This window comes from Mercurialis annua, linkage group LG4, assembly GCF_937616625.2.
Source record: "Mercurialis annua linkage group LG4, ddMerAnnu1.2, whole genome shotgun sequence".
Taxonomy (NCBI): domain Eukaryota; kingdom Viridiplantae; phylum Streptophyta; class Magnoliopsida; order Malpighiales; family Euphorbiaceae; genus Mercurialis; species Mercurialis annua.
This window is the reverse complement of record NC_065573.1, coordinates 34,415,981-34,440,769: the sequence shown is the minus strand read 5'-3', so window position 1 is coordinate 34,440,769 and position 24,789 is coordinate 34,415,981. Positions and strand designations below refer to the sequence as shown.

Here is a 24,789-nt window from a genome sequence, read left to right as displayed (position 1 = left end):
ATAGCCATTAATCCAATCACAACTATTCCATTTATTAGAAAGGGCGTAGCCAGAGTTTGACCCCGAGATCATAACACCTAGATGGCTGAGGATTAAACCACTAAACCACACCCGTGCTAAAATTAAATTTTAGATAAAAGAGAATGTAGCATAACACATCATAACAGCAGGGTGAGGCGAATAATTTCATAAAGGGGCAAAAAATATGTTCAATTTACATTGATGATACATATAGCATAGTGGGAGATAGAAACCCCCATGTTCATCATAATATAACACAACAATATTAATTACTTTGGTACATGTAAAGCAAAATTTCATGATAGCGCCTCATTGCTGAGGCTAGCCTCCTCACAATGAACTAGAACACATACCGTGCTCCTGAGTCCTGACTTTGCCTTAACGTCTTAGTTTTTCCCAGCATTTATCGCAGCATGAACAAAGTCCTCACACCGTGTGATTCCACCAGATAAGACATCAGCTAGAACACCGATAATATCAAATGCCTCCTGCAAATCAGTGGCGGAATTCATCTCATCAAGCCATGATATCAGTTCCTTGGAGAATCCAGCCATGTCTCTCACATTCAACAGCCGCTCCTTCATTATCACCTCCCAACCTTCTAAACTTCCACTTTCATCTTCTCCTTCTCGTCCTTTGGAAGTGCCTGCCGTTTTAGCAGCTGGCATGTTAGGTGATTTTTTGACTTTAAAGAAGCGCTGCAGCTGGTCAATCAAGCCTGTATATACAAGCATGGGTCGAACAATGGATAGCAGCTCATCAACAGCACCGGTTTCCGGCATGGGGCTTCCGCTGATGCTTCCTGGCTCTATTCTGACCATGCCAGCTGAAGTGGATGATGCCTTAGCTGTTGACCGGCCATGAGTGTGCTGCATGTACGCATGGTATATTCCTCTTTGCAGGAAAGAACGACGGTGTTGTAACCATGACTCGTAGGACTCTGACAGAAGAGAGTTCACCATCATAAACTGGACAGTTTCTTCGGTTCCTGGGGCAGGCTGTGATCCAAGAGCAAAAGGGCGAGAATCCAAGGAAGTTGATGTTATATATGAAGAAACGGCCTTGGCCATGTTTCGAATCTGGGATGAGCTTCCCTGTTCAAGAAGGTGACGAGCCATTTGGATCATAAAAGTAAGAAACCGGGAGTTGCTTTCTCTTCCACCACCTCTACTCTCTGCACTGAATGAGGCCCCAGTTGCAAATCGAGCCAACATCTATAGCAAAACAAATATTAGAGATGAAAATCCTTATTCAGGAAAAAATTCACTACAAATTGAGACGAGACTTAGAGATGAATGCTTACCAGAACAATATCGTAAGTCAAAAGTCGGAGCCGACTTCCATCCGCACGACCAAGAGCATTGAGGTTGTCCCAATACTGATCTACATAGCGAATGTACTGGACTAGTGCAACCGATGGGCCCCTTACAGGGAATAACGAATTGCAGAGAGATTCATTGTTTCTGAGGGTGGCACCTTCCCACTCTTTCTTAGGATTCCTGAGAGCTGCATCTGCCCGTTTTGCCTCCTGATGGCACTGAAAATGAATAATGTTAAAGTAACTGACAGTGGTGTAAACACACTCTCCACGAGCACTTCCTGAACTGCCAACACCCAGATTCACCCGCTTGCTATAAGAGTAAACCCCGAGTAAGTCAGTAGGCCTCAAACTATAGCCCTCTCGGCATACCATGCAAGCCAGCCCACCTTCCTCTTCCTCTACATCGTCCAAACCTTCCAGGACCGGGCGAGCAACAACAATTCTTTCACCACCATCTGCTGCCAGTTCTTGTCGCATACCAAGTCCCTATCAAGGACCAAAAAAAGTAACAAGTATGATCAAACAAAAAAGCAGACAGTTCTTTTGATACAATGGTTATGGTAGAAAATTTCAAATGAGAAATGAAGCAATTAGAGAAACAAATGCATATTATACATTGTCTGTCGATAAACAAAAAAGAAGGCGCCTTCTACAAGAATTTCAGAGTAACGAACTCCTTTAGCTAAAGTGGAAAAATGATAATACACGAGGTCACAAACAAAGTATCTGAGAAATAAATACCTGAAGTAACTCCTCTCTCTTCCTCAAAGCTCTACGCCGCATCTCATCTCTAGTGGCATGGCGCAACTTCCGCACCTTCTCCTCCAAGAATCCATCTCCATTCCCCTCCTTATTAGATAGAGTATCTAACAAGTTTTCAGCTCTGGCACCAATCTCGTTTTCTCCAGAGACTCCTTCCAGAGCATGTAGCAACGGTAAGATTCCTCCCTCATCAATACACTTTTGTGTAGCCAAGTGCCCCATTGACAATCCCCTTAGTATTGATAATATATGTGGGACAGATGGCAATTTCAAACCTGATGACCATTCTGCACTTGACTTGAACCAAGCCTGCCCTGCCACTGCAAAACTTTCCCTTAGATGTCCCACAGCAACATCAATGATGCCTTTCTCTAGGATAATGTTCTTTAACCGTTCCCCACAGGAACTTGTCTTTAGTGATTCAGATACTAAGACAAAATTTTCCAAAGTAAACCTCTGCTCAGCAGCTTTCTGAGCAACACTCTCATCTTTTGGGTTGTCTTGATGTTGCTTCTGCAATCGGTCAAATTCCCCCCAGTCCTGCAAGTATGGGCTGAAATGTTGAATGAGTGCTTCCATCGCAGCAGGTTCACCATAAGTCAAATATGGCAAAATTCTTGCAACCATCTCAGTGTTCCGCTGCTGTTTATTGGACTTTTTAAGGCCTGAAGGATGGCACAATCTTTCCAGGAACATAACAACTATTTTCTTGGCCTGTTCTCCAGTGCCTGTTTCCTCACTAGTGACTGTAAGTGCACTGTGAGTGATGCTAATATTATCACTCTCGTTTGCTTCTAAGGTCAGGCTCTCAACAATCAAAAGAATGCCTTCTGCCGGCTCCATGGCATCCACTGAAAAGGCACGCCTTGCTGTTTCAAGAAGAAGACCTAAAGCTCCAAGCCTTAACAGGGCCTGCCTATTCTCTCTTATCTTGCAGCAGTGCATAAGAAGATTAAGAACTGAAACCAACTGTTCTTGGTTGGACTTGAAATCATCTCGCAGTCTCTGTATATGAACAAAGGACAAAACAATTTAGAAATACTCAAATAGCCTTCTCTTGTAAAACTCAAGAGGCAAGTGGCGAAGAAATCCTAATTAACATTACTAACATAATATCAGTGACTTCTGTACATTAAGTAAAAGCAAAAGGAGAAAAACATCAAAGTCTACCAGCAATCAGAAACATAGGGTAATTTCAAGTTTTTCCATTTCAGTCCCTAAACTATTTTTTTTTCTTTTTGATCACTAAACTTCCATTCTTTCTTCATTTTGGTTATTTCCAGCCAAAAATGTTTTGGTGGCAGTCGGAATTTATTTATTTTTACCAGAAAACTTGCCATGTATGCATAATTTGACCTAAAAACTCCTTTTCAAAGTAAAATTATGTATGTGATAAATTTTCAAAGTAAAACTAGCAAAATCCGGTTGCCACATGACAACTTCCAGCTTCCGCCTAAGCATATTTGACCGGAAAATAGCATGATGAAATAAATGAAACTTCAATGATAAAAAAAAAAGTTCAGTGACTGAAATGAAAAAACTTGTAAACTCAATGATGGTCAGGATCAATTACCCCATAAACATATAATTACAACTGCCTCCATAGGATGAAATCCATTACATATAGAAAATCAAACAACTAAAAATAACCATGTCTGAAGAACTGAAATCATCATCTCCATCACAACAATCAAAACAAATTATTTATTTATATATAACAGATCCACAGAATGTCAGAATCTATAAGAGGAGAAAGCAGTTTTAAAAATTCGATTCTCAATGGAACAAGCTTCAGATCTACAATATAATCTCACAGCATATGGCGTCTTACAGTAAAAATACTGTTCTGAATGCAATTGCCCTCAAATGTAAAGTCCAAATCAGTATGAAAGACACACAAAAAGGACAAAACAAAGAGAAATTCTTAGGTAGACTCAGTCCACCACGTTATTCGTGGACTGAGCCAATAACATTATAACACCTCACTAAAATGAGGGTATTCTTGTAATATCATTATTCAAAAGTGTAAAAAATACCCTCATTTTAGTGAGGTGTTATAATGTTATTGGCTCAGTCCACGGATGACGTGTGGACTGAGTCTACCTAAGAATCTTCGCAAAACAAATAGGAAACAGTTCAGAGTCAAAAAGAAAGGAATATTTTCTACAGCATGATTAGATAAGAAGCTCACCTGGATCATGCCTAATAGAATTTCAAGCCCACCATACTCTTGAACTGCTCCTGCGATTGCAAACTCAACCTCTGGATCTTGTGATTCTTCCCTATCTTCCTCCAATTCTTTAATCATGGGTTCAGTAGCTTCACCATCTAAACCCTATAAATAATCCCAAAACAACAAAGAAGAAATCATTCCTCTTCTCTAGTTAACACAAATCTTAATCTTATACGCTGAACTTTTAAAAAGAGGAAAAACAATTCTCAAAATGACAGCAAAGCACTTGAAGTAATCGAAACTGACATTTAATTTATAAAGAAACTAGATACAGATGCAAACAGTCCTCAAATAGAAATGGTATCAACCAACCTGAAGCCTATAAGTCACCGTCATAGGTGGGCAGTCTCTTGTTGATGCCATGCCACTTGACGACAACAAAGTGGAATTAACCATTGCATTTGAAGACTGATGATTCGACTTCTTCCACACTTGCTCATAAACTTGTGCAATGCTTAAATCAAGAGAGATTATATTCCCTGCTACCAGCAACTCCATGCCATAGTCATCTTCAAGAAGGCCTAGCAGATCCAATTGATGGCAAATTTTATTTTTAACATCACGCATCAAAGGACCAATCTCAGAACTGGAATATGGATTCTTCGTCATTGATCCCCTAATAAATTCTTCCTGCGTGTGCGCCTTGTTAAGAACCAACAAGAACACAGACTCTGGTTTTGATGGGCAAATCAAATTGCAAAGCTGCTCTAGGATAAACTGTACAAATAGGAACGAAAACAACAGATGAGCTCTTTGGAGAAATTAATCGATGTTCAAAATGGATAAAAAAAGATAAGAGCTATTGTCCAGATACTTGCAACTGCCTAATGTTTGGTCACCTCTTCAGCAGTTTTTATACTAATAACAGCTTATCAATCAAGAGGTATTTGAAAGGGTTTTCTTTTAAAACAAGCACATTTTTGTTATTCCAAATAGGAACTGCCTGGCCCACTTCACAAATTCCAAAGACAATAATAACAATAGAATACATTCAAGTGCATTTTAAACACTTCTTGAAGCTAGGTAACAGATAAAGTCTCTTCAAGTAGTTGGCAACAGATTATATACAAAATTATGAAGTGACAGAAGTTAAGAACAAATAACACAATAGAGTATTAAGCAATTTCTGCATACCAAACAAGTTCGTCCTTTTCTTTCCTCCCCATGGATTTGTAAACCACATATACAAGCTCGAATGAACTGCCGTTTGTTTTCACTGCTCTCAAGTAGAAGACTATCTAAAAGATCATTTAAAAGCCGATTGCAGTCACTGATCAACTTCGTCTTCTGTACTATCAAGCCACGAATGACAATAAGAGCCTCAAGGATATCAGACAGCAAATTATCCCGCATAAATCTGGCATCAATACAAATTAAAGGAAGGAGAAAATTAAAGAAAAATGACTAGTTAAAAAGAACCAAAGATCATCGTTCAATTTTTTTTAAGAGAACCAAAGAGCTAAAATTGATACCTGGATCTGATATTGGGAACCTCTAAAAATTTGCCAAGGAGTTCAATAAGCTTGTGAAGAATGAATCCCTGTGAAATGTCGATATGCATGCTCCTTTCTAGAGATTCGACATTACCAATTTCTTCAGTGACCAGTTTACAAATTGTAGTCAGACATCCCCGTACAGTCAAGAAGAGGCGAGCATCTTCTGAATCTGTCATCTTAAACAACAATTCAAAGTACTCTGCCGCACTCTCACCAGCAGCAAGAGTTGATGGCAGCAAAGCCATCAGTAAGTTTAGCAACCGAAATTGCCTAGACGAACTCTGAGCACAGAGTAAACTGATCAGCATGCACATCTCTGACCTAATAGATTGCGAACAAGCACTCAAAACAAGTTCTGTCACCCAAGAACCAAGCTCAAATGTGGATAGATCACTCTTGGAACTCTTAAAAGCACGCCGCCTCCACCTAAGTGCATATTTGAGAGCCAGGTATTCATGTCTCTGGGGCCGAGATCTCTGTGCTGCCCCTTTTACTGTTTGAGACACCTTGTACTGCCTTCTAACAAAATCAAGATATGATGCTCCCTTCTCCCACTCTGCATAGCTCAATAATTGAATATCCTGATTCCTATGAGATGAATCCCAATTTTTTTCCAAAGGCTCTGGTGCTGACTTGTTACCATTGAGCACTCCACTCAATGATCCAAATATATTTGAGTTGTTTTCATCCTTCACCTGAGCTGAAGAAGCGGTTTTCCCAATACCCTGTTCTTTGTCCACTGTATCGGGTTTTGGAGGAGTGCAAGCCTGAGATATGATTCTCAGACAAGGGAGAATAATGTGCTCTGCTATTGCAGGGTGTTTGGCACCCAGTTTAATAGACGAAAATAACAGCTGGAAAACAACACGTAATCTTGATTCCCAAAATTCATCAGCCAAGGAACATACTTCTGAAAGCAATAATAGCTCCTCACGAGTGGCAAGGGCAATGTCCATAGAACGGTGATGCTCAAGGCAGTACATGACTTTCTTCTGTATCAAACTGTTCAGCTCAGTCACTGCATTTACATCGCCTTCAGAGAAAGCACAAAGTACCGCTCTAGCCTGAACACGAGCTGTTTTTGGACCTTGATGAATATTATTTTCGAAAAGTTCAGATAAGATACCAGCTGCCACAAGTTGCTTCTTTGAATTAGGATATTTCGACAGCACCTGCAACATCTCCAAACACTGTGTCACAAATGTAGTTGCACAGCCATAACAATTATTTGGGGACCTAGAAATCACAAATCTGGATGCCGCAGCTGCATCATTTGAATGTTTTTGGTGCAAATAACTCATCAAAACCCGGCGAAGACCCTGCAGTGTCTGCACACTTTTGCTGACAGAATCAAAAGCAGCTTTGCACTTTTCACCGTATAAGACACCAAGAAGAGCAATCTTACGATTTATCTTACAAGAAGGTCCTGGCAGAGAAACCATCATTTGCTGGACAGAGTCCTTCTGCTGTGAATCCATTTCGTTTTCTCCAATGCTTGACACAATCTTAAGAAGGGGCTTTTTGAAGCCCAAAAGCTGCTGGTATCTCCTATGAGCATTTTCTGATTCTGATTCTATGGCTGCCAAACCCCTCTTCATATCATCATCATTCTCCATGTTATCAAATGTAAAACTAGGCTTTGCCATAAAGTTAAACTCAAAACGGCCATACTTGCTATATCCACACTCATTGCATAGAAAAGAATCCAAATTCTCATAATTAATATTGCGGCATTGCCGGCACTGATATGCATTCTCATGGCAATTGCTGCAGATTCCATGCTTATCAGTGACTGGTCGACTGCAACGGGGGCATTGCAATGGTTCCAACGATAATGCCTGAAGATTTTCATAAAAAGAATCCAGTTCAATCATGAAGTTACAAGCAGTGATTGGAATGGGAAACTCCACTTTCAGCTCTGTCTGGTTGAAAGTAAGATGACAACTCTTTGCACGCTTCCACAAAGACCAATTATTTTTCAACTCCGACAAGTCAGCTACAGGCCGATTGTTGTAGTACAGGTTCAAGATTTTCACAGATTTGGACTTACGTGCATCATGAACATTCATAATCACAGTTTGGATCGTGTAACTTCCAGTACATTTCACTATAATCCGGTTGTCTGTAAACTTAGTCTCAGACTTCAAGCTTTCTAGCTTCATCTTACTATATGGTACCTCAGGAGAGCTGCAGGCAACGCATGGTTCACTCTCAAGATAATAACCATCGAATTCCACAAGACTGCTCAGAGTACTGTATATGCGAGAGTTTGGATGGTTAGCAATAAGCTCATTTTGTGAATGTAGTGTCTCAAAAGTGCACCGAATTACATGAGGAGTCAAGCAACGCTCGGCAAGTTCGGTGCTCTGCAACTTTGAACTATTATCATGGACTTTTCCCAGTAACCAAGTAACCAAATCAGTGAACTCGACAATGTTCGGACCGTACAGTGGTAGATCTTTCATTTTCTGCAACAGAGCCATTAACATTGTTTCCTTGAATGAATGCTTCCCATGATGCCATGCACCATAAAGAACACACTTAGCCTCCATGCGTACAGAGCTTGAATTCCATTCCAGCAAAAAGCAATCAATAAATTGCCTCAAAACATCACCACCCTTGTCAGCAAAGATATCTACGACTGCCTCCATATCCAAACACGATTTCTCCAGTCCAGAGTCAGTTCCCTCTTCGCCTTTCTTCTTTTTCTTTGAATCCAGAGACTGGCCCCCTGATTTATTTGCACTTGTTCCAGAGTCCCCAGCTTCAACTTTCTGCAATGAGTGAGTCATATCCTTTCCTGAATAAAAGGCCAAATTCAGAAGTTTGAGAATCTGAACAACAGACTCTTCACTGAAATAGAACACTGCATTCATCAAGAAGGGCAATACATCTCCATGCCTCAAACAGTATTTCTGCCAATTTCGAGGCCTTGCAGTGGCAACCTCAGCCATTGTAGACAAGGACTTCACTATCTTCCCACTTCTCTCATATGGAACAGGATTTTGAAGACCACCAGATTTATTTATGTGCTTGAAAAGCTTCTTCATTTCAGTAGAGAACTGCCATGAATCTCGAACACTATAATAATGAGTTTTACTTCCACAGAGATGCAGAAACAGCCTCCTCGCATATCTTCTCACAAATGTCGTATGAGGATTATTCATGTAACTGCAGAGGACATCCTGGTATCCATCAAGTTTCAAATCCTTACCAGTTGATGATTTGTACACCTTCTCTTTTTCTCCAGTCTTCTCTTGCTTTTCTGGTCTAACCAAAGTGTAAACCAATCGAAAAGCATTCTCCAACAGAAGCCTATGGTAATCCATAAATATATCAGTTCGATGGGCTTTTGCATATGAATCGGAAAAGAACGGAGTAAAATTCCCTGCTGGTAAATCTCTCCTAACTGTTAATAAAGCCCCACATCCAGAACCAGCATTCAGACCATGTGCAGTTTCATAACTAGTGGTAGGCGACTTAAAAACATTGACTAGCTGCTGCAGTATATCCATCAAATAATTAACAAATGACTGGCTCCTGAGAGTATTGCAGGCTCGTATAAGCTGAAATGTAAAGTCGTTCTTTTCTTGACCATCCATGGAAGAATGAGAAGATACTGCAGGGACCGGGATAATGTTCTTATCATGTGAGTCTGTATTTCCACCTGATTTTGGCATAGAACCATCACCACCAGGCTGATGCCAGTTCCGGAGCATCAAAGTAAAGAACATAAACACAAGAATTGCAACTTCTCCAAACGAAGTACGAGTCTTGGCTACAAAAAGTTTGTTGAGATCAATTTCATCCAAAAACCATCTAATCAGTTTCTCTAAATCCAAAGCCTCAGGTTTGGAGCTGTCTATAAAAGGTCCACCAACAGTAGATGATAGTCTATAAAACAGTTGCATGATAGGGACAGCACGTACGCCAGAGGTTGTCTGCATCCATCCTTTCAACTGCTCAAAAAGTTCAGATAAGAGCAAGGAATTCACAGCTCTTTTTGAGGCAGAAATAGAGACTGTATCAGTCACTGAGGCAGAAAACTCTCCTGATTCGTTGGGTTCCAAGACATGAATTGAAGGAGCAGAGTTCTGCATGCTAATATCTGTTGTCAAATTCGAATCATTAGCATCATCGGTGGTGAAGTGAATTTCATTCCCATCTCCTCCTAAGGGTTCCACTTCAATGGGAATAGCTGTCATTGGATGATCTCTAGAATGGGGTGGAGGAAGCCGATCTGCATCTAGTACCTGATAACAAGCCTCGCACAAATCAAAATCAGGACAAATAGTACAGTGCCATCTTCGCCTTAGTATAGGAACAGTAGAGCAGCCATCACAACAATACTGAACAGAAGAGGTTATAGAATCTTCTTCAATCACGACTTGTGTATTTCCACCAGCTGACTCGGCAGTTCCAGAGGCAGAGACAGCATTATCTACAGCATCATCTGTTGCTAACATTGTTTGCTTTGGAAATGGAACCTGAAGCAATCTTGATGCCATAGCAAGGCTGAACAGGACATAGAGGTATGAATGAGCTAAAATAAAACTTAAAATGACATGCACACACACATACACACTAAAGAATAACTACAACCTGCTGGAAGTTTGAACAGCCTCATTGGGAGAGAATAGAAGTTTCTTTAATAATACAACTGCAGGCGCAACAGAATGTCCTACTGAGTCCTTTCCATGTAAAGCCAGACATTCAGCATAACAATATATAAGCTCCACAGAGGCCATAACAATGTTGTTCATAGTTTGGGTGTCAGGTTGCTCAAACTCCAAAATTCCCCATAGAACTTGCATGAGTCCATCCACCACTTCAGAGCCTACACAATTATAAATAAGGAAAAAGCATTAAATTATACATTTGTGGCCTTTTAAACATTTTAAAAAATATTGAAACCACAAACATATAAAAGAGAATAAAGTAGTCAATGGAAAATCTCTTCGCCAATCCAAGAAAAAGAAAACAATATTTGATTTTATTTGTCTTAAGGCAGGCAGCTTTCGAGCAGAATAATCTACTGTGCATGCATGCATAAGCACGTTTATACTTAATACGTGTGAGCCTGAACACCAGGAATGCATGCATAATAGGGGGTTTACAAGATTACCATTCATCTCCAAGAAAAAGGCTAAATTAGAACGGCGGTGCAAAGCAATCTTAGATACAGCACGCATCTGAGCAGTAAATTCTTCAACTATCCACCCTCCAGTAGTTCCACCAACTCCTAGCCTTGAAGATAGCATAGAGGTTGATTTCACCACCCCATGAAGGCGCATAACGTCTTTAACCTGAGAATAGATATCCAATCAGTGACTAAGAAAAATCTGTTTAGAAACATAATTCTATCGTGTACACAAAGATAGACTGCTCAAGAAAGATAAAACACTGTTTTGCTATATATATTAAGAAAGTTACCTGGTAATATATCTCTTTTTTGGGAGAAACAGATTGCAAAACACGACAAGCAGCAGCCTGTAACAAGGGTTCTCTGTCACTTTCAAAAATTGTTTCCAAAAGTAGCTTACACTTGAGTTCACTTGGATCAATTTTTGCATCTTCTTCGGATTTGGTCAACAAATATAACTTGGACAGCAGTCTGAGACCATCAGCTACCACCTGCTCCTGAATGGTTGAGGACTGTGAAGTCCGGCATTTTTTCCCAGATCCTCCAAGCAATGAATTACCAAGCACACGAGCTTCAATATCATCCATTTTCTCTTTCCAACCAAATTCATCTTTAGCTCGACCATATACTTCAAGAGAATCAATTCTGGGAAGAGCACTGTTGTTGAAGGTTGGCCCAACAGAAATTAAAAATTCTTCATCAGCAAGAAGCGATTCAGCAACAGTAAATGGAACATCATACCAAGATCGCATGCCTTCATCAAACTTAATAACCCTCTGGAAGATGGTAATTTCAGAAGGTATGTGATTTGCTGAAGTATTGCCCACATGCAAACGGAAGCCCACCATGACAATGTCCGGATTTGAATTGGAGACCGATATCTGAAGAAGAAAAACACACAAAAAAAAAAATTACCATGTAAAACAGAAACTGAAAACTATGATAAACATTAACTTAGAATATGATTGCAGATTGCAATGACTTCAATTCTCTATCTAGCATACACAATCAAACAAGAGAGAGAGACTCTGAGGCCATTCAGAAAAAAGAATATATGCAGAGCTTCTAAAGCAGATGTGCATGAAATGTATAAAGCAGATGTGCATGAAATGTATAAACCAATCATAAGCATATGTAAATAGTTGACTATCCGATCTATGCATGAAATGAAGTTAGCAATGCTTTTCTGAACTAACACCACCAAACTCGCAGCCATATTAAGCATTTACAAAATAATTACGGCCACTAACCACAAACAAGGAAAAAAAAAACCTCAATTGCCTTATCCCTGGAAACAACAGAACAAAATTACCCTCAAGTTGGGTACCATTTATCATTCCCTGAAAGATCCCTGCACTCAATTTAAGGATGAAAATGGGTGCCTCACCTCGCCCATAGAGTACCTGACTAACCCTACCCAAATGGTGAGATAACCACCCGACCCTTAAAAAATTGGGGTGTTATATCAACATACCCTACCAAAAACCTGATACATATACGCAAATTTCATTTTATATTATAAAGTAATGCATAAAAATAATACATATGAATATTGAAAATTAATTTTTTAGTAAAAAATTTAATACCATTTCCGGAATGCTAATTAAATATATAAATATTTACTTTTAGATAAAGAAATCGTAACAAAAAAATATTTGAGTTTATCTTACGAGTTTTGTCTCTTATAAATAATAGGATTTATAAAAATTAAATATATGAATATCTAAAATTAATTTTTGAGAGAAGAATTTAATATTATTTTCACAATGCTAACCAAATATATAAAATACTTTCTTTTATATATAGAAAGTATAGATAAAACATCAAATTTAAGTTGTAGATAATCTTATAATATTTTTTTTCTTATAACTAATATTACGCGTCCTACACAAAAAGGGTAAGGTAAGGGTATCTCAAAACCCATCTCAAAAAGGGTAAGGTAAGGGGTGTTATTATTATTTTCACAATGCTAATCAAATATATGAAATACATACTTTCTTATATAGAAATCATAGGGGGGAAAAGCATCAAATTTAAGTTGTAGATAATCTTATAATTTTTTTTCTTATAATTAATATTACGCGTCCTACACACCTCATACCCAGAGCCAACTCTATCCAACCCCTTCACAAAAAGGGTAAGGTAAGCTATCTCAAAACCCATCTCAAACCCGACCCGTTCCAGATTGTTAAATGAAAACCAACTTTCCATGGGCATCCATTCATTAATACAATCCTGGAGATGCAAGAACACCTCTCCACATTCACAAAAGCGATCAGGTATCTTCCACAATAGTATACAGAAGTAATACACTATTCAAGAAATAAAAAAGTAAAGAGGAACATGACAGAAAGGTTTTTTTTTTTTTGCAATTTATACTAGAAGTAATAAAAATCTGAGTAGCAGCACAATCTAGAACAAGCAATACCTTAAAGCCTGCAGGACTGGAACTTTCTAAAAAACCATCTTCCGATGCCAAGCTCTGCTTTGCAGCTTCAGAATCACCATTTCTGATGGCATCGCCACCCAGTTTTACATCTGCAGTAATGCAGACTGTTTTCTCAAAAAAGTCAAGTGGGAAATCTGGTTTTATCCCGGCATAAGCTTTACTGTTGAGGATGCCAGAGCCCAACTTTTTTACTTTATCAGCAGTCAAACTCGCACTAGCATCAGATCCTGCTGGGATATGCGAGTATATCTGAAGGCTTCCATCATCATGTAACACAAGACAGTGGACCTTGTCTTTTGACAGAGGCTTGTAAGCAGTCAACCCAACTAAATGTGAGGTTGAGCTCACCGAATGCCGCATGCTCTGTGCATGCAATTCATGTGGCCCCATGGAGACAGCAAGTGCAGTATTTGATTTCACACTAGAGAAGCAAACAAATAACCCACTTCCTATCAGCAACTCTCGCCATCGATGCAGACCAGCTGAGCGGGTCTTGCCATCTTGTTCCTCTTCATATACGAAAGATAGCTCAGTTAAAGACGTTGCATCAGAGCTCAATCGACCCATCAAAGTGGTCCCATCTTGATAGGAAATGAAAAACAATTTGTAAGTGGCAGAGAAATACAAAGATAACCCCTTTGCATTCATTTCTTTGTCCTGAATCCGAATAATTTCCTTCAATGGGGTGGCCCCGACATTACCCTGCACAGACAATTCTAACCTGAACAAGCTCCCATGTTCAGAAAGAACAATAAGAAACATTCTCCCCTGAGAAGCCACGAGAAGTGTTGCATCAACAATCATGTCATCAGGCAAAGTGAAGTAGTGCAAGGGACTGATATTGTCCTGGGATAGCTCATATATCTTGATAAACCTGTTGGTGACCACCATTAGCTTAACCTGAGAACCTGGAACCCAATCAATCCGTCGAATATATGCACCTTGTAGAGCAAGTTCAATGGCAAGACGATCAGTCACTTCACCTCGAGGATTGACAGTTAGAACTTGGCAATCTTCATACCCTGCTACAGCAAGATAATTTTCCACTACTGAATTGAAAGCAAGATGTACGACTTCAAAGCGAACAACATTTCTCGAGAGGGGCTTAACATTGGTTTTGTCTGCTGTTACTGGTGCTATGGTGGCTTGTCCGATTAATTGTCCAACGTCAAATATAGCAACTTTGTCACCTTCTCCAACAGCAAGTCGACCCCGATTGCTGACACTGAGCAAGGATTTGACAAGAGAACCACTAGCTAAATGTATTCTAAGCTCCTTGGCATTTGGATAATCAGCCTTTATTTTCAGATCCAAAGACCCGCCTTTATATGCCTTTTTCAATTGCAACATCTCAACACCATATGATAGCAATTTATCTTCGCCCAGAAATATTTTCTTATCTTTGGAAATATTAGATTCTCTTTTGCTTGTTATATATGGCAATAATGAAGAGCAAAGTTGAAGCACGCGACCCTCAACATCAAGTTCTCCCAGCAATGCTGTGATACCATCCTGAAGCTCTCTTGGAATGGACAACTTAAGCGAGTTCTCCGTATCTGAGGGCATATCCTCATCCAGCTCAGAATCACTCTCTGCCAACTGATCAGCATCCTCTGTGAAGGGTAAGAAGGACTGAAAATTACTAGCAGTCCGGATGGGCGCATTGTCACCACTAAATTTTCGGGGTTTTAAGCATTGGCAATTGCTACCCCTAACACCACCAGCTCCACAGTCACAAAAAAATCGACTTGAACGAGAATAAACTACTCGATGCCCACGATGACAAACTTTAGCACACACAGAGCAACAGCCCTTTGATACAGTCAGATCGCAAGTATAACAAAAGTACCAGTGCTGTTCCATAAAATTGCTGCCACTTGATGTAAATGTGCAAACTTTTGAAGCAAGGGCCCTTTCGCTGTCAGTATCTTCCTCCTCATCTTTATCAATGCTAGCTACCTCACCGTCTGATGTTCCATCATCCTCATCTTCATCCATAGAAGTTGCATCACATTCGAAGGCCGATGGTCCCCCTTCTTGATTTGCAGAAAGAACCATAGAGTCTGAGTTCTTCCTTGATCCTATTGGCTTTAATGAAACAGCTCCACTGCAAAGACTACCACCGGATAAATACTTACCAGACAACTTCTCAGGGATCTTACAGGACCCACAATCACTTGATATATTTCCAAGAAAACCAAAGAGAAATTTAAGCCCCGGAAGCAGACGTTCATCCCCAGCCAGCTTCTCCATCACGATTACAGTTCTCTTCAGAAGCAATTTCATTAAGTATTCTCCTCTAGAAAGTTGAACAACAAAATGAAAGTACAATTTAGCAACATGGACATCAAATAGCAAAAATGCAGTGTCAAGTGAAGCCAGAACAGCTTCAAACAAATGATGGCTCAGCTCTGTTAGATGTGGCATAGAAGGTAAGGGTACAAGACTTGAAATAAAACTCATTGTTGTCTCTCTTAGAGACATCGAACTCTCCTTTGCAGAGCTGGCCCCACCAGAAGCTTCCACTATAGAACCTAACAGCCGTTTCTCCAACCACTTGGAGAGAGAAAGCACATCCATCTCAAAGAATTTTTCCTGAATCTTCTGTCTTAGATGTGGACAAAACTCTGCTAATAAGAGATCAACAAAGAAATTAAGCACCTTTGCGTTTACAGATTCAGAGGAACATTTATCCAGAGAGTCGATTAGAATCAACAAATCACCACGTTGCAACCCATAGGACACCTTGACCGTCTCAGGCACATCTTCTGCGCCAAGATAAAATCTGAACATTGCAGATTTCAATGAATCTTTCCTGAGGCTATCTGCAATATCAATTGTCTTGGAGATTACCCATTCAAGGGAAGTGGTATCACACTCTTCACTACCACTGATATCTTTTAAAAACCCTTCCATGTGTTTCAGCAGAAACAGATCACTATAATCTGACAGTTCAAAGCCAGCACTCAGATTTCTAACAATAGCTTCGCATTTTCCTTGAACACTTTCAAAGATTCTATCAAATCTGACAATCATAACTGAATTCAGAATCTGGCAAAGTACCTTCCTGTCCTGGAACATATTTTGTCTCATATCTTCTAGTCTGAACAACCCATCCAGAACAAAAACTATCCCTCTTATGCCAATAATAGAAGATAGAAGGATCGCACTCGAAGTTTGAATATGAGATGGAAAACCATGCAACATACATTCCCAAAACACTTTGCATCGTACACTGGGAGCTCTTTTGGAAACAACAGCATCCCAGTTTGATAATATATCAGAAAAGGAATCCATGTGGTAAGAACTAGTGCCACTCTTCTTAAGGAGCTCATCTTGAAGACACTTATCAAAACTGGAGTGTTTGAGAAGTAAAAGAGATGCAAACCCATTATTAGTACACCGCCCATCAGCAACAGTAGCAAGAAAAGCCTTTTGATACGCCTGTAAGTATTTTTCCAACAAAGATGATAACAACCTCAGCAGCAATAGAACTTCACCAGACTCGATTAAGCTAGAAATCAAGCCATCAGCAACAGTGATGTAATGACCGTCTCTAGCTGTATTTTCAGTCCAGGACGGACTCACTCCAGGGACATTATATTTGACGCAGTATCGGCAGATACCAACATTATATAAGGACAGTACAATTGACAACCAAAACCCATTCCTCAAGAAATCCCAACCTAATTCTTTAATATCTTCTGGCATGTCCAGCTTACACAGTTGCTGCAGCACCTCCATAGCAACATTTGGAAATTTTATACCTGAGCCAAAATCATCAGAGTGGGCTACAAAAGAGTGGCTAAAATAAAAGAAATTTACCACATCAGTTATGTCCATTGACTGTGTCTCACTCCAGACTGATACCTGCTGATCTGGAATAGACCTCAAGATAGGAATATCAAAGCACAGCGAGAACACGTATCTTTCAATTATAAGGTCTTCTATTGCTGAAGCCCTTTTACCTTTCCAGAAACCAAGAATCTGTGAGAAGGTTGAACATAAATCATTTGAGCTCAGGTGTAAGGATTCAATTGCCAAGTCATCCCTATAAAGTGAAGGGGGAAGAGCTGAAATGTCATATAATTGATTGATCAAAGCACTGATGGTAGGCTCTGCTTCAAGCCATCCACCCAATATAGTTTTTGTTGCATTAAATGCCCAAGACGACATCTGATCATTTAGATTATGAGGCAGAAGTGAACCACAAACTGGAGCTTCCCTCAATTTTGACCTCACATCTAGCAGCAATGACGAAGGACAATTATGAGGATTAAACATCATATGTCGAAGTACTACCATCAACCTTGAGACAAGAAGAGCCCAACATGACAACTGTGTGTTAGAACAAGCAGAAGATGGAGGATCGACTGCTTGGAGGGAAGAGAATATGAGGTTTGCAAGTGTTCCCTTCTCCCCTTCAGATGATAAGTGAAATGCCATCAGTAGAATCTCAACATGGAATAGAGATGGGAGAGTCCCAAGAAGATTCTTGATACTAGGACAATTTAAACAGATAGCTTTAGTCTTATCAACAATGAAACCCCCAAATCCTTTATATAATTTGGTTCTCAACTGACTGCCAGCCAAGCCCATCTGAGAAAAGAGAGTGTGAGATAGCAAGGTAAGGGTCTGATCATTGTAAACAAAACTACCATTTTCAACGTTCAAAATTTGCTCAACAAGGTACTCTTCAAGAGTGTCAGGCAAAGCACGGGTAGTAAGAAGGTTTAGCAATAGCTCAAAGCAAACTTCACTAATGTGCCCAGTCTTCCTCTCTTCATGTGAAGTAGATGATCTATCAAAAGACTTATCTTCTGAACCACAACCCTGAGAATTAAGTACAGAAAGCAATGTGTCAACATGGTTCTCTCTCAGATTTTTGCAGGCATCTTCAAAAAGAGGAGGAGACCATTCATGCGAGAAGACATTCTCTTTCAGAAAACTCAACAATTCAGTCGCAGCTTGCATGGGTAAATTGCAATTGCTGGAACAGTTGGTAGTAACTGGTGGTTGGTCATATCCATCATTAGATCCCACTGAGCGACTACCTTCAAAGAAAAGGTTACCAAACAACGCTTCCTCCTCATGGCAAACTGCATTTTCCACTTCTAAAGGGTTAGCTTTCAAACAATTAGAAAGGGACCTGTCTATTTTAGGCCTTGTTTTAACTCCTTCACAGTGAAGAAAAAACAGAAGATTCATCAGATTGTCCATCCAATGGGTTGAAGGAGAAAATATAATTTTAAACAAATCCTCATGTTTAAACCTTTTAAGCAAAGGAATCTCCTCAGAGTGTACATGGCATGATGGGTAATATTTTTGCAAGTCGGCAGAGCTAACAGTAGGATCTGTATCAAAGCCCTTCAAATCAAGAGTCCGAAATGTTTGTCGTTTTAGATCGTGAAGAAGTTTCAAGATGAAAAGGACAGAGCGAGGGAGGTATATTAGAGGAGGCTTTTGGTTATCGGACACCCTATTGTATCTCCATATAGAAGAATCCAAGTTATCCAATATAGAAGCAACTATGCACGCTTGGACATTCTGAAATGCATTACTATTGCAGTAAACAACTTGCGCAAAAAGAAGGAACTCTTCCAAGAGCAACAATATGAGACCCTCCAAACTACCCTCAACAGCAGCATTGCTATTTGCAAATTCGAAGTCAATCCTGAACAAGCAAGGCAACACATCCACATATGAACCAACTTCTTGTAACAGCAAGGAATATCCAGCATATGGGAAGTCCTTCATAAGAATCCTGAGCAATTTCAAAATCCTCAACCCAATTGATAATCTCCTGCAAAAATCTGAAACTGGCATCTTCTCGTCGTGCACATATGGCAAGTCAATTAGTTGTTTGCAGCACAATATTAGACGGGAAACACAGTCAACATGGACAACAGCCCAGTGCTGAGATAGAAAAATCAAATTGTTTAAATCTTGGTTGGCTACATGGAATCCAGGAGCTTGCCATTCAGGCTGTATGCTTCCAGATGCCAGTGTCATCAGTAGCTGATCCACTGCTCTCTCTCCTTTTGAGCAACTGGTACCTTCAAGAGGGCAAAAGTCAGAAAGCATACCCTCAAGTCACAAGTAAACCATCAAAAAATGAGCAATGGGAGCATAAAAAAACAATACCTTGCAGCCTACAGTTTATGTGGCTCTCCAACTCAATGCTACAAGAATCATCAGAACACCCCGCAAAGAGTTCCAGAAGACAATTTATGGAGCAAGGCTGGGATGAATCTAATAATTTATCATTTCCATCGATCAGAGCCAGCTCCAAAAGATTTACCACATTACCCTATGCCAAAAAAAATATAAGTAAATGACCAATGTCATTATTAACTACGAATAAAAAGTATTAAAGACAGGTAATTACTTCCACCTGACATTTTAAAAGCATATTTTCCTGATAGAAAAATTTGAAGGAAAAAGAAAAAAGTCAAACACATACAATTTAGTATCGACCTTTCCCTAATATATTTTAGACTCTGATGAACATTTTTCCACCTGACATTTTAAAAGCATATTTTCCTGATAGAAAAATTTGAAGGAAAAAGAAAAAAGTCAAACACATACAATTTAGTATCAACCTTTCCCTAATATATTTTTGACTCTGATGAACATTTATTCGATATTTGATTCCACGCTACTTTCAAATCTAATAAAACTTTAAACCTTTCACAAGATATGAAGTTCAAACATCACTCATGTTCTTGTTGTGACTTGCACTTGTTATTTTAATCAAATTAAACACTACTAATCAAGATGATGCAGCATCTAGAATGCATAACGAGTTTTTTAGAGGTTAAAGATCCAATGTCTACATAAAAATTTCACAAATATCATGATTTTACTGCAGCATAGAAGAGAAAAACAAAAGAAAATCTCCCTTATTGGAATGTCAGATTCCTCTAAAAAAAAAAATTGTATAGAGTTTTTCACTTATTTGTTTCCTAAAAATAACAACTCCTTGAGCATAATTCATTATTATAAATACTTGAAGATAGAACAATTTAAATTTTCATAAGCACAATAACTTCAACCTACTAACCCAAAGTCCTGGATATACCAAAGCAATGCATGAAGTGCTGTCAGAATTAGAAACACAATCAGCGAATATGTAACACCAGAAAAGGTATGTTTACGGGCGAATATATCACAATAGAGGCATAAGACAGAGTGGACCAATAAAATGTGAGGACGGATAGACAATGAAGACAAACAAAAATGAATAATCTATCATCAGTCTAGGCGTTCAATAAAAGCATTTAGATTTACATCTTGTTGCAGTAAGTTGGGGGTTATGAAGAGAGGAGAACACTAGCCTTGTTATGTTGCTCATCATTTTATGAAAATTAAATTTACAGAAACACAGCAAGCATACAATGAGCTCGCCATAATGCAGTAGAAGTGGGTTCTCAGAGTTGATTTGCTATAGCATACACTAGTGAAAACTTTCGTAAGTGAACTCCAAAACCAACTTTCAAATTGAGCTCTAGAGAGTCTTACAGGACAGCAGGTTAGAATGTCTGAAAACTTTAAAGAAAAATGAATATTTGAGGTTTTCTCCTAGAAGCACTAGGCCAAGTTCTAAGTTGATGCAAATTAATTTTAGTTCAAATTAATTATTTGATGTAACATTTGAATGATACTAATGTTTCATTGTTTATTATGTCTGAATGATAAAGTTAACTCCTAGTCTCAAAATCATTACTATACAGCCTGTGGCTTGTTTTCCTTGTCAACTTAAGTGTTATGGACTCATTATGCAATTTCAGAATTTAAACCATTCAATTATGAATATTTGCTCGAACGGTTAAAAAGTAAAATAACAAATAGTTCAATGCATTTAGACAAATGCTTTATTATCTTAGTTAAAAATATATCATGTTCAAAACTCAAAATTAATGAAAATCTTCAAAACTTCAAATGGCAAAGTCTTTTACATTATTATTTTCCTATCAGAATCAGATAAATAAGATGCCAAATGCATCTAGACCTTTTAAGCTTACAAAAGTCCCATATTTACACACAGATTTCTAATTACTTCCCCCATTTTCAGATATTAGAATAACTTTCATTAGACATGTCCATGAAAATAAAGGCAAAACACATCTTAAGTTCCTTGTAACATACATCTTTTTATTTATCTAGTTCTTGAAAATCAATTGTGATTCATCAAATCCATGTAGGCATGTACTTATATTTTTTTCAAATAACAAGTCCTTGCGTCATTAGTTAATGTCCAAAATTTATGCATCAGCAGTAGAATAATAATTTAAACATAATAAATACCAAATCGAAGTATAATTCAATTGAGAAACTATGCTTTGACTTGGGCTTAATGAAGTGTAAATTAATTTTCTAATCCTGATGTGTAAATTGTAGACGTTAACTAACATGGTTGTGGTTGTAATTTATACATTTTTGTTAAGGTTGGTAACTGAAAATAAAAAGGAGCAAGGACCTGATGAATTTCATTTTTGATCACTACGGATTAGATAAACAAAAAAACGTATAGTGCATGGACCTTCAGATGAGTTTAAAATAAAAGATTGTTCTTATAATTAACATGTGAAACAAAAATGATTTACAATTAAAAAATATTCTTGCCCTTGCCCTTCCCCCTACTCCCTCCCTCTCTCTTTTTTCCATTTACTTTATTCACCTCTTCTCTCCATATTTCTTTTCTTGTACATGTCCTTACTCTTAAGCATTGTCCATCTTTCCCCTCTTGGTTTCGTTCCTTGAAATTTATAACTATATGCTCCTAACTACAGTACTACACTTCTGGCCTATTATTTTTATTATTATTATTATTTATTATGAATTTCAACTTTGCCACTTCACAAAACCAGGTCGTGTTTTTTTAACATTTTTTTCACCTGACCAATTTATTTGCTAGAGTATCCAGTAAGATGCAAATGAAGTTGTTGAAGAATATCTAGGGAATTCAACAAGATCCATTTGTTTGTAGTAGAGCATCAAAATTTAGTAAAACGACATTTGACTGCTAATATATGAATTAATAATTTATACTTCATAGCCATAAATGCTACATAATTTCACATCCTTCTCTTTACTTCTTTCGTCAAACATGAATCTGAATTTCTTTAGGTGTGATTATTAACACAATCAATCAGCAAACACAACCATTAACATTGCAATATAACATAACAAAATACCAATAACATCTAATGAGATTTCAAGTATGATTGTTCAAGTAAAGCTTAGGCCCTAAATGATAAGTTTAGGCCAACAGATTCTACAAAATGATAAAAACCGAGACAAAAACTTTACTTAGTTTCAATCTAGTACTAGAAGACAATCTGCATAGTTGTAACATGTGACAATTGTTTTTTTTTTAAGAAATTACATAATAATCTTAATCAACAAAATAAACAAATAACAAGCAAATAGCACCTAAATACCATTTCTCCAATTACACAAAGTCCGGTTCAGCTATTTCTAATCAGCAGAATAACTATACTTTATTTTTGAGAGAATTTAATTCCCCAAAAACATCACTAATAATAAAGGCAGTCACTGGTAAGTAACAATAATAATAATAATAATAATAATAATAACAAGTAAAGCATAGAAAAAAAGTGAACTAACCTGCATAGCTGTAGTGAAATCATCAGTAGAGCTAAAGTCTGATTTCTCAAAATAACAAACTGCAAACTCTAACAACTGCTCCACCACCGCAATAACTACCGGCTCTGTTTGGTCCACTGTTCATCAAAATCACAATTTAAAGTAAAACACAATAACAAAACACTTAAAAAACGCAACAAAAAGAAAAGAAAACAAAAATGAATACCTGAGAGAGATCTAGAAGCGGAAACAACAGCAAGACCTAAGGAAAACAGCGACTGAATCTGAGAATCGCTCCATAATTGGAATCCTAACTTAACATTCTTGTTTTGATCATCATCGTCCTGATTATGATCGTGTTCAATTGGTGAAACGCCGCGTTTAAGGATGAGGTAGAAGAGACGGAGGCCGTGTTCGATGGAAGTATCGGAATGGAGGAGTGCGAGAAAGAGATCAGAGGAAGGTGATTTCTGTTCGAAGATGGATTGGTAGAGTTTGATTAAGTGTTCTTCTGCTGCCATTTTTGATGGATATGGCAGTTAGAATTGCTTCATTAGAGATAAAAGTTGAATCAATTGGATTTCAGAGAGGTTTTTGTGTGAAAGAAATAAAGAAGAAGAGAAAAGAATTCGGAATGGGGTTTAATAGAAAGAAAAGGAATAGAAGGGAGAGGAGGGGGGAAATTGAGTAAGGCGGTGGGTTAGAATTTTTTCATCTATTTCATTTATTTATTTTAATTTTTTACACTATGATATGTCTATATATTAGCCAAAAAAATCATAATTTGTAGTCATTCTCTTAATATTTCTCGCCTGTGATAAACAGAACCAATGGGTCTGTTCCATCAGTGTGACGTGGAACACTGCTGGAAAAGTTTTTTATTTTTGTCGAAAAGGTTTTAATTTTTTCCGGCGAAATGATATTATCTTTTTTCTGTAAATTGTTTTTGTTTTGTATAAAGGGTATTTTTGTTATGGTTTTTGATTTTAAAAAATTAGTGATAATTAATACAAATTAAATAAAAAATTACTATTATGATTTATTGAATAATTAATATTGCCTTTTTTTAATTATTATGTATTAGCAATTTTAAAAAAGTATATAGAAATAACCATTTTAAATTTTTTGCCGTAAAAAACCACTATCAAAACCAAAAAGCGTCTTATTTTTTTAGATGAGAGTAAACCAAAAAATGTATCTCATTCAAAGAGCGATTGAATCCATTTTGACAAATCCAAAATATAAGGTGTAAGAGCATCTCCAATGGAGTGCTATTTTTTTTGCTAAATTTAGCATGAAAAAGTGGTAAAATGCTATAAATAGCATAGCATTCTAATTTTTCCTCCAATGCACAAAATTGAAAATAAGTGTTATAATTATTTATTAAGATAATTATCTCTAAATTTTATTAATTTCTAATTATTTGATAATTTTTTAAACAAAAATTAATGTAATTTTTTTGATATAATAATGAGCTTTTTAAAAGAAATAATTAAAAGAATCGATGAACCTATAAAAATAAATTATATAAATTTTTTTATTATATTAATATATGGTCTGCTATTAAAAAATCAAATCGAGACCGGAAAATTAAATTGAAGCACAAAATTTGAAATGAAGAAAGTAAAAAGGTAAAAATATTAAAATAGTAAATGCAAAAAAACAAACCGTGGTAAAATTGTAATTAATAAAGAAATGCTATTGGTTGTTGTAGTTTAGCATATGCTATAGTCTGTGCTAAATTTAGCACGTGAT

The 24,789-nt window shown here is 37.7% G+C and overlaps 1 protein-coding gene across 1 annotated transcript; it reads right to left on the bottom strand.

The window, feature by feature from the left end:
• Window positions 1-172: 172 nt before the first annotated feature.
• Window positions 173-23,748, bottom strand: LOC126676857 (auxin transport protein BIG). The gene is made up of 14 exons (XM_050371171.2): window positions 23,261-23,748; window positions 23,056-23,171; window positions 19,570-19,735; window positions 13,405-19,481; window positions 11,267-11,857; window positions 10,959-11,139; window positions 10,436-10,670; window positions 5,810-10,348; window positions 5,472-5,694; window positions 4,650-5,054; window positions 4,296-4,439; window positions 2,084-3,109; window positions 1,325-1,828; window positions 173-1,235 (listed from the first exon to the last, which is right to left on the bottom strand). The coding sequence occupies exons 1-14, from the start codon at window positions 23,553-23,555 to the stop codon at window positions 408-410; spliced, it is 15,330 nt and encodes a 5,109-aa protein (XP_050227128.1). The 5' UTR covers window positions 23,556-23,748; the 3' UTR covers window positions 173-407.
• Between the last annotated feature and the right edge of the window lie 1,041 nt (window positions 23,749-24,789).